A 16031-nucleotide genomic window follows, 5' to 3' on the forward strand; every position below is an offset into this window, starting at 1 on the left:
CATACAAGTGCACATAGGAGGTGAGTGCCATACTAGCCTGAAAGGGTGCAAATTCAGGTTTGTGTCAGTGACCTTGTTGTCAGTTTCCTTGTAAAAACGTAAATGCTAAAAGTTCTAAACATTTAAGTACAATTATAAGTATTTCATAACTTTTTTTTTAAAGGAACAGCAGGGTCACCCAGACTAACCTGAATATACATATAGATAGTATCCAAACAAGAATTGAAAGATGCCACCCACCTGAACAGCATTCTGGTTTTGTGAACTTTTTTCAAAATATTAGCTTCAATGCATAAGATAGGCACGCAGTGGGGAGCTGCACATAGACAGACGGACTATGTGCAACTCCCTGCTGTGTGTCTGTCTTATACACTGAAGCTGATATTCTGAATAAAGTTCACTGAACCAGAACGTTGTTTGGCTGGGTGCTCTCTTTCACTTCTTGTTTGGATACTTTGGACTGTGACTATTACATGAGAGAGATCACCACCTTACAGCCAAGTAGTGCAGATTCTGCTATCGCTGCTCACTCCTACACTGGATGCACAGTACCCTATTAAGAAGGGAGTGTTAAACTCTTACCTGTGCTTGAAGATACATATAGATAGTGCAGGTGACCTTGTTTCCAGCGCTTCTTACAGGTTGAAAATTGAGCAGCCATTCAGGGGGGGTGGGGGGATTCGGGATATGACAGTTCAGGGTCTCTGGTCTCCTCCGGAAGCTTGTCTTCCCATCAATCGTATATAGGCTCCGGGCCATCTTTCTTTGCCTCCTCTATTGGGAGATCCTGCTTCAGGACTGGCCGGTCCGTGTTCAGTCGGACAACGCCACGGCTGTGGTATACATCAATCGCCAGGGTGGCACGTGCAGTTGCTCTGCGATGTAAGAGGTCTCCAGGATTCTAACCTGGGCTGAGGCTCGAGTTCCCGCTCTCTCTGCGATCCACATCCCGGGGGTGGAGAATTAGACTTTCTCAGTCGATCTTTGGCGGATCTGGGGGAGTGGTCACACCCTCCGGAGGGGTCTGCGCAAATCTCTGGGGGACCCTGGACGGTGATCTCTTTACGTCTCGAAGTCGCGAGACCCTCTGGCTCTGGCGGTGGACGCTCTGGTCATTCCGTGGTCGTCCTTCCGTCTTTCTTCCCTCTTTCCGCCTCACCCCCTCTCCTGCCCAGGATTCTGCGGAAACTCAAGGCGGAAGGCGTTACCGCATTCTGGTGGCTCCAGACTGGCCCAGGCGCGTGTGGTACGCCAATGTGATTCGGCTGCTCGCCGACGTTCTGCTGCGTCTTCCACTTGGTCCCCATCTGCTCTCCTAGGGTCCTCTCTGCCACCTCAGTTTACGGTCGCTACATTTAACGGCGTAGCGGTTAAAACCACGGTTTTGAGAGCTCGGGGGTTTTCATCCCGGGTGATTCGCACCATGCTTCGAACACTGAAGCCTTCCTTCGCCAGGATTTACCACCACACTTGGAAGGCTTATTTCCGGTGGTGTGAGGCGCAGTCAGTTTCCCCGGTCATGTTACTTTCCGCGCCTTCTTGCTTTTCTATAATCCGCTTTAGATCAACATTTGACCTCCGCCCCTTAAGGACGCAGGGTTTTTCAGTTTTTGCATTTTTGTTTTTTCCTCCATACCTTTTAAAAATCATAACCCTTTCAATTTTCCAAGTAAAAATCCATATTATGGCTTATTTTTTTGCATTACGAATTCTACTTTGCAGTGACATTAGTCATTTTAACCAAAAATCCACAGTGAAACGGAAAAAAAATCATTGTGAGACAAAATTGAAGAAAACACCATTTTGTAACTTTTGGGGGCTTCCGTTTCTACGCAGTGCATATTTCGGTAAAAATGACACCTTATCATTATTTTGTAGGTCCATACGGTTAAAATGGTACCCTACTTATATAGGTTTCATTTTGTCGTACTTCTGGAAAAAATCATAACTACATGCAGGAAAATGTATACGTTTAAAAATGTTCTCTTCTGACCCCTATAACTTTATATTTTCACGTACAGGGCAGTATGAGGGCTAATTTTTTGCGCCGTGATTCTGAAGTTTTTATCGGTACCATTTTTGTTTTGATCGGACTCTTTGATCACTTTATATTCATTTTTTTAATGGTATAAAAAGTGACCAAAAATACGCTTTCTCGATCGGCTCCATTGGGGGACACAGACCGTGATAGTGTGACACTATGGTAATAAAAAAGTCAGCTCCTCCCAGCAGGATATACCCGCCTTCAGGCTCTGAGCTAGTCAGTTTAAGCTTAGTGTCTGAAGGAGTTGGACATGTTCTGGATTTTCCAGACCAGGTCTTCTGATTTTTTATTTTCCTAGTATAGGGACGTGTTAGTTTTTTCATTCCTTTTCTTTTCTGTTTTCAGGTGGGGGCTCAGGGACTCCGGTTTCCCCTTTGCGAGTAAGGGGGCACAGACATTGCGTATATGCGCTGTTAACTCCCCCCCCCTCGCCAACGGTCAGCGTCTGGGTTGGTACCTCATGGGTCCGGGTCCCCCTTTTTCTCTGCTCTCCTCGCTCGCGCATAGCAGCTAGGCGTGATGCAGGGACAAAAAGCTGACTGAAGACTCAATTAAGTAAGTTCTTCTGACTGAGGTAAGTACTCCCCCCCCCCCCCCTTTTTTTTTTTCTCCATAGGTACGGACTTGCAACCTCTGGAGACCCCCTGTTTTTGGCCCACCTTCAGTTTATGGGGCTGGATTATACAGGGGCTGCACTTTATTCTGGGGGAGCAGTGGCACCTGAGGGGGCATATATTATAGGGCACTTTACTTTATGGGGCATGTAGTATGGGGCACTTTACTATGGTGTGTGTGTGTGTCTGTTGGTGCAACTTCTCCAGCGCCTTATATGCTGCTGTTAGCCGCGGCGCTGTTTCGGGCCGGGCGCTCTCAGTGCCGGCTTACTTTCGTTTTGCCTGCAGCGCCTTATACGCTGCTGACAGCCGCGGCGCTGCTACAAGCTGTGCGCTTCAGCGCTGGCTTACTTTCACTTTCGCCGGCAGTCTCTGCCGGCGTTTAAGCCGCCCGCTCTATTCCCCCGAGGCATGTGTGCACGGGACAAGGAGCAGGCTCCATGACAGTTCTTCTTCGGCCGGTCTGTAGCTCCGCCCACTAGGCTGGGAGCTCTCAGAGGCGCGAAGCAGCGTCCAATCAGCGCCGTGGGCGCGATTTCCTATGTGAAGGGGTCAGTTACTGTGTGCCTTGCTTCAGGCACGCCCCTCCCTCCCTATTGGCTGGCCTGTTCAGTCTCTCTGGCTGCACGGAGCGAGTTTTCCTCACTGCAGCTGACAGGGGACACAGACTAGGGTAAGAAAGTTCCTGCTCCTTTTTTCCCACATTATGGGAGACATTTATCAAAAACTGTGCAGAGGAAGAGTGGAGCAGTTGCCCATGGCAACCTATAAGCTCGCTTCTTTCATTTTTAAAGAGACATGTGAAAAATGAAAGAAGCAATCTGATTGGTTGCCATGGGCAACTGCACCACTCTTCCTCTGCACAGATTTTGATAAATCTCCCCCTATGTCCGTACCCAGGGCTGTTCCTCTCTCTAAACAGAAACCTGAGAGAGGTCTCTTCTTCCGGAGGTGTTCGCGCAGATCTGCGACCTCTGGGGGACCCCGGACGTTGATCTCTACACGTCTCGACACAACTGGAAAGTTCTGAAGTTTGTGTCAAAGACAAGGGAACCCTTGGCTCTAGCAGCGGATGCCTTAGTAATTCTGTGGTCGGGCTTTGTCCTGCCCTACCTGTTCCCTCCTCTCCCTCTCCTTCCCAGGGTTCTGAGGAAGCTGGTGGCTCCAGACTGGCCTCAAAGGGCATGGTACGTTCCGTTCCGCCTTCCTCTTTGTCCAGACCTACTGTCACAGGGTCCCCTTTGCCACCCCAATTTACAGTCATTTCATATGACGGTGTGGCAGTTGAGACCGCGGTTCTAAGGGCCCGCGGCTTCTCTTCCCAGGTAATTCGCACCATGCTTAGGGCTCGCAAGCCGTCCTCTGCGAAAATTTACCTCCGTACCTGGCGGTCTTACTTTTATTGGTGCGAAGCTCCATCTTTTTCTCCAGTTACCTTTTCCGTGCCCCGTCTCCTTTCCTTTTTATAGTCGGGGCTGGAACTAGGGCTGGCTCTCAGTTCCCTTAAGGGTCAGGTTTCGGCCCTTTCTATTATTTTTCAGCATCCTCTGGCTTCCAATTCTAATGTCCGGACCTTCCTCCAAGGAGTGGCACATGTGGCCCCTCCTTACCAGTCCCCTTCGCCTCCTTTCCTGGAAAGTGGCTTTTCTTATAGCTATTACCTCCATTAGGAGAGTTTCTGAACTGGCAGCTCTCTCCTGTCGTTCCCCTTTCCTGAGAATTCATCATGACAAGGTTGTTTTCCGACCAGATCCGTCTTTCTTGCCTAAAGTCGTTTCGGCCTTTCATCTCAACGAGGACATCATCCTTCCGTCCTTTTGTCCTGCTCCTTCTCATCCCAGGGAGTGTCTGCTTCACAAATTGGATGTGGTTCGAGCGGTTCGGACTTATCTTTCCGTCACTTCTTCCCTTCGTCAGTGCGATTCTTTTTTTGTTCTTACGGAAGGCTGTCGGAAGGGACAGCCTGCTTCTAAGGCCACCATTTCTCGTTGGATCCGATGTGCTATCTCAGAAGCTTACCGATGCAAAGGGAGGACCCCACCTTTCAGGGTTCTGGCTCATTCCACCCACTCTGTGGGAGCATCCTGGGCTCTCCGAAACAAGGCCTCGGCCTTGCAGATCTGTAAAGCGACCACTTGGTCGTCTTTACACTCTTTTTCAAAATTCTATCAGGTTCATACCTTTGCATCGGCTGATGCTAGTCTGGGCCATAAGGTGTTGCAGGTGGCGGCGGTACAGCCGACTGCCTGACCTTTTTTATTCTCTGCCCACCCAAGGGTCGGCTTTGGTACGTCCCAGAGTCTGTGTCACCCAATGGAGCCGATAGAGAAAAGGAGATTTTTTTAGACTTACCGTAAAATCTTTCTCGAACGATCCATTGGGGGACACAGCTCCCGCCCCTTTTTCTGAGGTTCCTTTTCGGTTATCTGTCTGAGGGAGTGTTCAGTTATTGTTTCTTCGGGTTTTCGGACAGTTCATGATTTTTCCTTTGACCTGTCGGTCTCCTTCTATTGCTCTGAGACTAAACTGAATTGCTCAGTGGCCTGGAGGCGGGTATATCCTGCTGGGAGGAGCCGACTTTTTGGTTACCATAGTGTCAACCTCCTAGAGGCAGCAGCATATACCCAGAGTCTGTGTCCCCCATTGGATCCTTCGAGAGATTTTACGGTAAGTCTAAAAAAAATCTCCTTTTTCCCACCCTGGGGACTGCTTTGGTACGTCTCATGGTTTCTCTATCCCCCCAATGGTACTGACCGAGAAAAGTAGATTTTTATGCTTACCGTAAAATGGTTTTCTCGGAGGATCCATTGGGGGACACAGCACCCATCCATGGTTTGTGACTAGGGTTCGGTTTGTTTTTGTCCGAGGGGTAGTTCGGTTCCCTTTTTTTGTCGGGTTCCTCGGACACATGCAGGTTTCTTTGTCGGTTCCCTCCTACTGCTTTGGGACTTAACTGATTAGCTCAGGGTCAGTAGGCGGGGTATATCCATTGTATTCATAGCGTCAGCGCCTCCTAATGGCACCCACAGTTTTTGTTCCTCAATGGATCCTCCTCCGACAGATTTTACAGTAAGCATAAACATCTACTTAACGCTACTATGGTACTTTCTTAATGGCACTGATGGCAGCTGCTGCTATATGTGCATTGCTTTCTCCCGCCCCCTTTGGCAGATAACTCGCCCCTTTGCAGACAGAATGCGGCTAGAGAAAGCATTGCACATACAGCAGCAGCCAGTCTCCTGTACAGTTAAGAAGAAAATACCATACTAGCAACAAAATGAGTATCCCCAGAATAGCTACACCGATTTTCACCTGGTAAGAAGCGATCGAAAGAGGTCACCCACACTATCTACCTGTATACTTATATTAGTGCAAGTAACCCTGTAGGTGTCGTCTTCCCCTTCAACTTTTATTGACAAATCAAGTGTATGCAAAAACTCAATATTTACAGTGTTGATCTTCCATTTTCAAGGCTTCTACAATTCACCCTAGCAGTCTGGATATCTGCTTCTGGGGTAAATCCTTACTGATGGCAACACATTCTTGTCTAATCAGGGTGTTTATAGTTTTATCACATTTTCTGTGTTTTTGTTTGTATACCCACCTTTGAGGATTGACCACAGGTCCTCAATTGTTTTAAGATCTGGGAAGTTTTCTCACCATAGACCAAAAATTTAAATGTTTTGTTTTAAGTTGTCACTTAGTTATGTTGCCTTGTGACATGGTTCTCCATCATACTGGAAAAATAATTGTTCATCCCTAAATTGCACCTGGACCATTGCAAGACAGCTCTTGGAGTATGTTTAGATACCAGCGAGTTTCAGGACAATCAAGAGGATTCAGCTACATGATTGGTTCAACACTAGTGCAGAGCTTGCTGAGAAATGGCAGGAAGCAAGGGATAGTGCATCTGCACACATAATGAGGGACCTCTGGAGGCTGGCTTAAGGTCAAGAAGGGTAGAAAAGAAACCACTTCCCTCCAAGAAAAAATAAGGACAGACAATTCTGCAGGAAGATTTGGCCCCGAAGCTAATATTCAGCATGCCAGGGTGAATTTCAGAAGCTTTGAAAAGAAGGGTTAACTCTGTAAATGTTGAGTCTTTGCATAAACTTGATGTATTTGTTAATAGAAGTTAAGTTTGAAGTACAAGTTAGAATTGTACTTCAGATTACCACAAAAATATCACACTAAAAGATCATAAAACACTGAAATGGCAAACTTTTTGAAAACCAAAATGTGTGTAAGTCTCAATGACTTCATGAAGCATTAGAACAAAGAAAAGAGTACATTCAGCTTCTCCAGCAGAACAAATGTAGATACAATAAAACATACCTTTTACTGTGCTTGCATTAGAACTCCAACTGAAGTGTTAATGCGAGCACAGTACAAGTTATGTTTTAACGTATCTACCTTTGTTCTGCTGGAGGAGCTGGAAGTACTCTGTACCATGTATTCCCGGGATTCGGCCCGCTCTCCACTTCCCTTGCTTTCCGAAACTTACTATCCTAACATGGACATCTACTGATACCGGCGAGTTGAAATATGAACTGTATTGTAATCTCGTTTATGAAGCATTAGAACATCATTTTAATAAAATTTTAATCAGAATAGCTGAAAACCCATGCCTTCTAAAATAAGCCAGCACATGCATACACAAGAATCTCTACATTATTATTGAATAGGCTGTGGTATATATGAAAAAAAATAAAAGTTTATTCAGGAGAAATTTATCTGGGCTAAGGGCACAGTTAATATACTTCCCTTGCTATCTGTGTGTCAGTCTCTGTCATACAAGGACCTTCCCGTTCATAATGTTAGTGGCAGCAGCGGTATCCCACCTCAGCCCTCACCAGGAGGTGCAGCACAGTGGGGACATGGAGATAAGTGGGAGCAAGGTGGGTAAGTATAGGTTTCTGGTTAATTTAACTGCAAGCTCCAAGCACAGTTAAATAGAAAGAAATGTCCAAAATATCCCTTTAATGTAAGGATAGCTGTAATCCATATTGAAATGCTATTAACTGAAGCTGTTAAGGCAAGTTATATTATTGCAGTTTATTTTAAATCTGTCTTTAAAATGGCAAAATATTACATTTTTAATGGGTGTATATATATATATATATATATTTTTATTTTTATTTTTTATTTTAGAGGCCAGAATGTATTAAACTGTACACCCCACCATTTATTCTGGCTCCAGTCAAAGATAAGCAGACAGAGCTTGGTGAAACGTTTGGAGAAGCTGGCCAAAAATACAATGTTCTCTTCGTTGGTTACTGTTTGTCTCATGATCAAAAGTGGCTCCTAGCATCTTGCACCGATCTCTATGGCGAGCTCTTGGAAACTTGCATCATTAATATTGATGTGCCAAACAGGTAAGGGACATCTTAAAGATACATTTTTTTTTTTATTATTTTTTTTACTTTTTCCTTCTATTGGTTATTTTTAATATACTGCATACTAGTCCAGGTGAGAATGTAAAACCTGTTTTGCTTTAAATTACAGAGCTCGGCGGAAAAAAGGCTCTGCTCGCCGCAGTGGTCTTCAAAAGCTATGGGAATGGTGCCAGGGACTTGTACAGATGAGCTCTTTACCATGGAGAGTGGTAATTGGTCGCCTGGGAAGGATAGGGCATGGAGAGCTAAAAGGTAAGTTTTAGTTGGTGGTTAAAACTCTCTTGTTAACCTATTTCTCATTGTTAAAAGGGTACTCCGCCCCTAGACATCTTATCCCCTATCCAAAGGACGTCCGGAGCGGGGCGCAACTCTGACGTCAGGAGTCTCAGCCCCGCATCGCCAGTCGTCCAGCACGGAGAGAAGTTTGCTCTGTGCACCGGATGTCTGGGGTGCCACAGCAGAGATCGCAGGGGGGGTCCCCCAGCAGTGGGAACCCCGCAATCAGACACCTTATCCCCTATCCTTTGGATAGAGGATAAGATGTCTAGGGGTGGAGTACCCCTTTTAAGCTAGTTGATAGGTCAAGCCTCAGTTGCTACAACAATTACGTAGTATAGGTTTCTGCTATACGGTTACCCTGCTCATTTATGGAAATGTATTTTTCTGTGAAGCTGAAAATAAACTAATAATTGCCTTTTTTGTGCTGTACTCATTTCGGCAGTACAAAAAACATCCAAAGTTGTTAGATTTCATGTTTTTGCTATTGAATTCTTCTTTTTACTTGTATAGATTGGAGCGCCTTGTTGAGTAGTCGCAATTTGCAGTCACTTAGCAAGAGATTGAAGGATACGTGTCGAATGTGTGGCATATCAGCAGCAGATTCTCCCAGCATACTTAGTGCTTGTTTGGTAGCTATGGAGCCACAAGGTTCATTTGTGATCATGCCAGGTGTGTAAGAGAATAAAAAGTATACATTGTGAATGTCTTGCATGTCATGGATCAGAATTTTGGCACAATACTCTTTCCCTAATGAGTTCGGCTTACAGGTTTCAGGCTACATAATGCACTTAACAATTAATATTATGGACTTCTGGATTATATGGTGATATTGGCATCCTTTATTGATTTGGATAAAAAAAAAAAATAGTATGAAGCAAGCTCCAAAGCTTCACAAAGTGTGGGTCACTAGTTGCCAGAATACCACCCACGCTGTAGATTTCCAGCTATATAGCAGGAAAATGCAAAGATACATTAATGTCAGCACCCTTAATTGGTACTCCGCTGGCAAACATAAAAAAAAAAAAAAAAATATTATATATATATATATATATATATATATATATATATATATATATATAAATTTTTTATTTTATTTTTCCCGCAATCAAGAGGTGCCAGGACGTTAAAGGGATTTGTAAATGACTTCTATTTAAAAACCTTAATATTTTCAGCACTTTACAGCTGCTGTATGCCCCACAGGAAGTTCTTTTCTTTTTTTAATTTCCTTAGTCTGACCACAGTGCTCTCTGACACCTCTGTCCATTTTAGGAACTGTCCAGAGTAGGCGCAAATCCCCATAGCAAACTTTTATTTCCCTGGACAGTTCCTGACATGGACAGAAGTGTCAGCAGAGAGCACTGTGGTCAGACAGAAAATAAATTAAAAAAGAAAAGAACTTCCTGTGGAGCATACAGCAGCTGATAAGTACTGGGAGGATTAAGATTTTTGAATAGAAGTAATTTACAAATCTGTTAAACTTTCTGGTACCAGTTCATTTAAAGAGTACCTATCATCTAAACTGTCCCTAATTCCCCCCCCCCCCCCCCCCCATCTGTCCCTGACTCACTGACTTCATTTGTACCAAAAAACGCCTATAAATCCTTTAGTTTTTTTTCTTTTTTCATCCCGTGTCTGTTCAAATTAGCTGGATGGAGGAAGGAGGCGTAGCGTGGCCCAGCAGGCGCAACATCAACTGATGGCTGCCGGGGCGCATTTCCGCCCTTCTTCCTCTTCACACAGATATATATATCTCTAATGCCTATATATGCTGAAGACCTCGATCAGACTCGGGAGAGGCAGACCCGATCCTCTTCTGTGCAGCCGTGCACTACACTGACATTTGCCATCCCGTGCTGGCTCTCCTTTCAAGGGGGAGCCGTCTGATCATGCGGCTGGCCAGGTCAGGAGCGCCCGTGCTGCAGTCACTGTGCTTGCTCCCGCCTGTCTAACAGGTGGGAAGCTGCGCTGTCATCTTCAGTGTCCGGCTGCACTGAGATTTAGGACTCCTGCTGCCAGACCGGCATGAGTCTGAAATCTATGTGCTGGGGCAAGTAGGCAGACCCAAATGTTGTTTTTTTTTTTAATAAAAAATACATTTTTGTTAATCACATGTAATTAGAAAGTTGTTTCTAATACATTGCTTAACAAAATATAAAGTTTTTTTGGTGATAGGTACTCTTTAAAAGAAAATGTTTTCCAGTGTAGGACCCCTTTAATGTTGGGACCATGTTAAAAGGTGAACATTTACATTTGGTCCACCTTGTCCATATAACAATAATTTGGTCAGTATGTTTGTATCAATATTTGTGTAGGTTTTACTTACATAGAAGAATTTGGCCTTGTTGTTGTATTTTATAGACTGTCTCATAGTTTTGGCATACAAATACTGATGCAAAATACAGACCAGGATACTGCCATGTAAAAGTGATTTTAGGCTTTGCCTACACAGATTGGCCAGTTTTATCTGAGCTCAGCTTTAATTTATCTGTGCTTGTTAAAATGTGAAAGCTGAGCTGTGATTGGTCAGTATAGGTAGAACTACATGGGCTGATAAATCTGGGCCACTGTTTGTAGTGCTGCTGATTTATTCAAACTGTTGAGCTACAGCTGCAGTCCAGAGGATTACATTGGCTTATTTTGTCTTGTGGACAGCAGCTGTTCCTTAAAATTCCTTAGGGGACATTACCAGAAAACAAAAAAAAGCCCTAGTCTAAGGGTCTATTCACACGGCGGAATTTCCGCCGGCGCATTACGCCTGAAATAAAAGCCCAATAAACTTCTATTGGATTCCGTTCTCCCGTTGACACCTTGGAATTTCCGCTTGCGAAATAGCGGGATTTCCGGAAGTGCGGAAACCCATAGAAGTGTCTTGGACTTTCATTTGAGGCGGAATTCTGCCGGTGGAAATTCTGCCATGTGGATATGCCCTTAGGGTTCATCCACACTTCCGTACACAAGGGAATGCTGTTTCTGCAATGATTTTTTTTTTTTTTACTTTGTATGTTATATAACTTTTTTTATTTTTTTCTGCAGATTCTGTGTCCACTGGTTCAGTGTTTGGGCGTAGCACTACATTAACCATGCAAACTTCACAACTTAATACACCACAGGACACATCCTGCACCCATATTTTAGTTTTCCCTACATCAGCGTTTGTTCAAGTGGCATCTGTAAATAACACCAATGAAAACATATTCAGTACAAATAATGGTGAGTATTTTACTTTCTCTGCCTTTTCAATATGCACCTTACAGTAAATTAAGGCTATGTTCAGACACTGTAAAATCAAAACAATTTTTTTTTTAAATATGAATAAAAATTGTCCCTTGTTTTTTTTTAAAGGCAGCTACATATTTCTTTTCTTTACTAACCAAATAGGGGTAACAGTGTATTTGTAGTTCTCTGCAGGCCAGTTTTGCAGGGATTTCTGTGTTGTCCAAAAGTAGAGGCTTCCAAGTCAGTTATCCTCATGCCTGCTGGATAAACCATTTGATATTGCCTGCAGGACAGTTTATGCAGCCCTGGGCAGCAACATGCCCCTATAAAGGCATGTATTAACGCATTTACAACAATATTGTGAAGCAGCTGCCCTCAACAAAAATGACATGTGGCATAAACATTAACATTTGCCCTATTGCATATAATCTGCCCTTTTTGATTAAGACAAGTGTCAAGGAGGTTGGGTCTAGCTGCTTAAGTGCCATAGTGTGGCTCGCCTCTCTGCTTTCCCTCCTCTCCCAGACCCTGTCTCAATTTTCAGAGCCCTGACCATCATTCAGGAATGGATTGGGCAGTATGGATGAGTAGAAAGGCAAATGCCCACTGGGACAATGGGAGGGAACACAAAGGTGGTGGTGCTGGAACACCAAGGTGGTCCCAAGTCACTTCTCCCCATGGATAGCTTCCGTTTTGCGTATAGGGACAGATCAATCTGGTAGGGCAGCAAGCAGCCACTGGGGACCACCCTGATGACTCTGCCTTAAAGTGATGTCTTTAAAGCATGTGCTTGGGATTATTGTCCTTTTTAAAGACCCATTTGTGCATAGATTCAAACTTGTGGCAACATGGTTTACAGCCAACCATGTGAAGGTTATGAAGATGCCATTACAAAGCCCATGGAAAATTGTTCAAAACAGAGTTTTAATGAATGGGTGAAGGTGTATGTATTCTTATGGGGGTTCAACTGTGTGCATTATACAAGGTTTAAAAAAAAAAAAAAAAAAAAAAAACAACCTTAGAGTATGCGCATAAGCAATGTGGCCAGACATGTTTTGCTTACTTTTATTTTCTTCTTTTTATGGTAGATGGATCAGATGGCATGGGGATCTTTGATGTGCTTGATACACCTGAAGATTTGGACCCAGATATTATTAACATTTTTCCTGCATCGCCTGGATCCCCAGGCCATTCTCCAGGATCTCATTACCCCCATGGAGGTGATGTTGGCAAGGTAAAAAATAATCATTTACACTGTTTCCATACAATATGAAGGCCTTTTTGTGGCTAAAATGCCACAGCCAAATGTTAGCTTACCTAATGGTCTAAAGGGAATTATGAACTGCCAACCCCACTTGCCGTTTTTTTTCTTTTGGCATTTCTTCACTTCTTGGGTGTTTTTTTTATTTATTTATTTTTTTTAACTTTTGGAAATTTTTTTGTTGTCAGCCATAAATTCATGATTGGGACGGTTTTGTTTCAGGGTCAAGGAACTGATCGACTGCTGTCTACAGAATCTCATGATGAAGTTACCAACATTTTACAACAACCCTTAGCACTAGGTTACTTTGTTTCGACTGCCAAAGCTGGACCATTGCCTGACTGGTTTTGGTCAGCATGCCCTCAAGCACAAAATCAGTGCCCACTGTTTCTTAAGGTAAATGTCTGCCAAGTTAGTGATATTTTGCATGTAATCATCTCTAAACAAAATGAAAAATAAGTTTAGACTGATATGAGCCCATATCAGTATTTTGTTATCCTGAGTATTTTTAAAGATGTCATGTGTGATTTCTTCATATGCTGATCATAAAGAGATTTGTTTGCAGGTCATGGGACATGTATTTCTGGAATGCAAAATACTTAAATATACCCCTCTAACCTTTATATGATATTTCTAGCATCTATACAAACATATTATACATTGAGAGAGCATTTTTTTGAGCTTGTGCATACAAAAGTGGCAAAGTATTGGCCTTGAAAAGTCCTAATGCCATTCAAATATAGCGTACCCTAAAAACAGTGGTTAAATTTTTTTAAAAATGTTTATTTTTTTTTTTTATATTCACCTCAAACGGTGAACAGCAGGAGAGAGCTGCCAATTCAGGCACCCTTCGGATGGAGGTGATAGCAACAAGAAACGCACTTTCCAAGAAAGGAGGCGGAGAGACACCTCTCAAAGGGTTCACCCTGGAGGGCACTCAGAACCAGATTCAAGTCCCAAGGGGGAGAGGGTGACCGATAAGGAGGAACAGCATGCGCCACTCCTTGAAGGAAGGTCCGAACATGAGAATTAGAAGCCAGAGGCCGCTGGAAAAGAATAGCAAGGGACGAAACCTGACCTTTAAGGGAACTGAGAGACAACCCCAGTTCCAAACCCGACTGCAAAAAGGAGAGAAGACTGGGAACCGAGAAGGTTACAGGGGAGAAGTCCTGAGCTTCACACCAATGAAAATAAGACCGCCAAGTACGGTGGTAAATTCTTGCGGAGGAGGGCTTACGAGCCATGAGCATGGTGTGAATGACTTGGGAAGAGAACCCGCGGGCCCTCAAAACCGCGGTCTCAACCGCCACGCCATCAAATGCAGCGACTGTAAATTGGGGTGGCAAAGAGGACCCTGAGAGAGCAGGACCGGACTAAGCGGAAGGCGCAGTGGAGCGTCGTCCAGGAGCCTGACTACGTCGGCGTACCACGACCTTCGGGCCAATCTGGAGCTACCAGAATGGCGGGGATGTCCTCTATTTTGAGCTTCCTCAGAACCCTGGGAAAGAGTGGAAGGGGAGGGAACAGATAGGGTAGGGCAAACCCCGCCCAAGGAATCACTAGGGCGTCCACGGCCAGAGCCTGAGGGTCCCGGGACTTGGACACAAAAGGAAGGATCTTCCGATTGTGCCGGGACGCGAAGAGGTCCACGTTCGGAATGCCCCAGAGGTCGCAGAGTTTCGCGAAGACCTCTGGATGTAGGACCGATTGAGGAAGTCAGCTTCCCAGTTGAGCACCCCCGGAATGTGAATCGCCGAAATGGCCGGGACCTTGCTTTCCGCCCAGATGAGAATCTTGGTCACCTCGGCCATGGCTGCCGAGGTGCAAGTGCCGCCTCGTCGATTAATGTACGCCACGGCCGTGCCGTTGTCCGACTGGACGCGGACAGGATGGGACTGAGGCCGGGCCTCCCAATGAAGAAGACAAAGAAGAATCGCCTGTAATTCCAATATGTTTAACGGAAGAAGGGCCTCTCGAGGAGACTAGAGTCCCTGAACCGTCCAATCCCTGAACACGCCGCCCAAGCCCGACAGGCTGGCATCCGTTGTAACTACCTGCCAGTGAAGGGGAAGAAATGACCGCCCTTGGAGAAGAAGGGGGGAGCGGAGCCACCAGAGCAGAGACTGACGGACCCTGCGAGGGAGAACAATCTGACGATCGAGGGACAGAGGAGACCTGTCCCACCGAGAGAGATGAAACTGGGCAAAGGGTACAGCCTCCATAGTTGCCACCATCTGACCTAGGACTTCCATGCAAGTGCGGATGGAGACTAAGACCAGGGTCCGAAGGGAGCGGACCCCCGACAGAAGCGCCAGACGTTTGTCCGGCGGGAGGCAAATTCGGGCAGAGGCCGTGTCGAAGCAAAGTCCCAAGAAGGTTAGAGACTGGGTAGGAGAGAGGACTGACTTGTCCCGGTTGACCATCCAGCCGAAGCGATCCAGAGTGTGGAGAGTGACGTCCACATTCTCCAGAGTCTAGGCTCTGGTTGGAGCCTTGATGAGGTCGTCCAGGTAGGGTATCACCGAGAATCCCCTCGACCGTAACAGGCTCATCACTGGCGCAAGGATCTTGGTAAAGACCAAAGGAGCCGTGGCCAGGCCAAAGGGGAGGGCTACGAATAGAAAATGCCCCTCCGGAACCGCAAATCGGTGGTACCGATGATGGCCTGGAAATATTGGCACATGGAGGTAGGCATCCTTGAAGTCCACTGAGGAAAAAAATCCCCTTGTTCCAGGGACCCCACCACCGAACGGAGAGATTTCGAAGTGGGGGATAAGAAGATGACTGTTGAGACGCTTGAGGTCTAGGATTGGTCGCACAGAAACGTCCTTCTTGGGAACCACAAAGATTTGAATAGAAACCCCGAAACCGTTCCCCTGGAGGAACGGGAACGATAACCCCCTGGAGAAGTAGAGACTGGAGAGCCTCTCGAAATTGATTAGCCAGAGAAGGAGACCGGGGGGCTCGGGATCGAAAAAAGCGATCCCTCGGGAGGGAGACAAATTCGATTCGGTAACCATTGGACACCACGTCCCTGACCCAAGAGTCCTGAATGTGTGAGGTCCAGATGTCTCGAAAAAGTAAGACGACCTCCCACCCGAGAAAAAAAAACGCGGGTGGGGGCTTCATTTCACGCAGAAGTGGGTTTGCGGTTGCCTGATTTGGGCGCAAACCGGCCGGACCGGTTGGTGTCCGACTTCCAAGACGGACGTGCCCGGAAC

General features: G+C 45.5%; 1 protein-coding gene across 2 annotated transcripts in view; it reads left to right on the top strand.

Annotated features, from left to right (window-relative positions):
* Positions 1-16031, top strand: part of MED13 (mediator complex subunit 13) — a 148455-nt gene that overhangs the window by 124558 nt on the left and 7866 nt on the right. For both annotated transcript variants that reach the window (XM_056556697.1, XM_056556696.1), the window contains exons 23-28: positions 7810-8033; positions 8164-8306; positions 8844-9002; positions 11367-11543; positions 12638-12783; positions 13033-13206. In XM_056556697.1, the coding sequence (XP_056412672.1) occupies positions 7810-8033; positions 8164-8306; positions 8844-9002; positions 11367-11543; positions 12638-12783; positions 13033-13206 (1023 nt within the window). The remainder of the gene's footprint in view (positions 1-7809; positions 8034-8163; positions 8307-8843; positions 9003-11366; positions 11544-12637; positions 12784-13032; positions 13207-16031) is intronic.

This window comes from Hyla sarda, chromosome 2 (assembly GCF_029499605.1).
Source record: "Hyla sarda isolate aHylSar1 chromosome 2, aHylSar1.hap1, whole genome shotgun sequence".
NCBI classification, from domain to species: Eukaryota; Metazoa; Chordata; class Amphibia; order Anura; family Hylidae; genus Hyla; species Hyla sarda.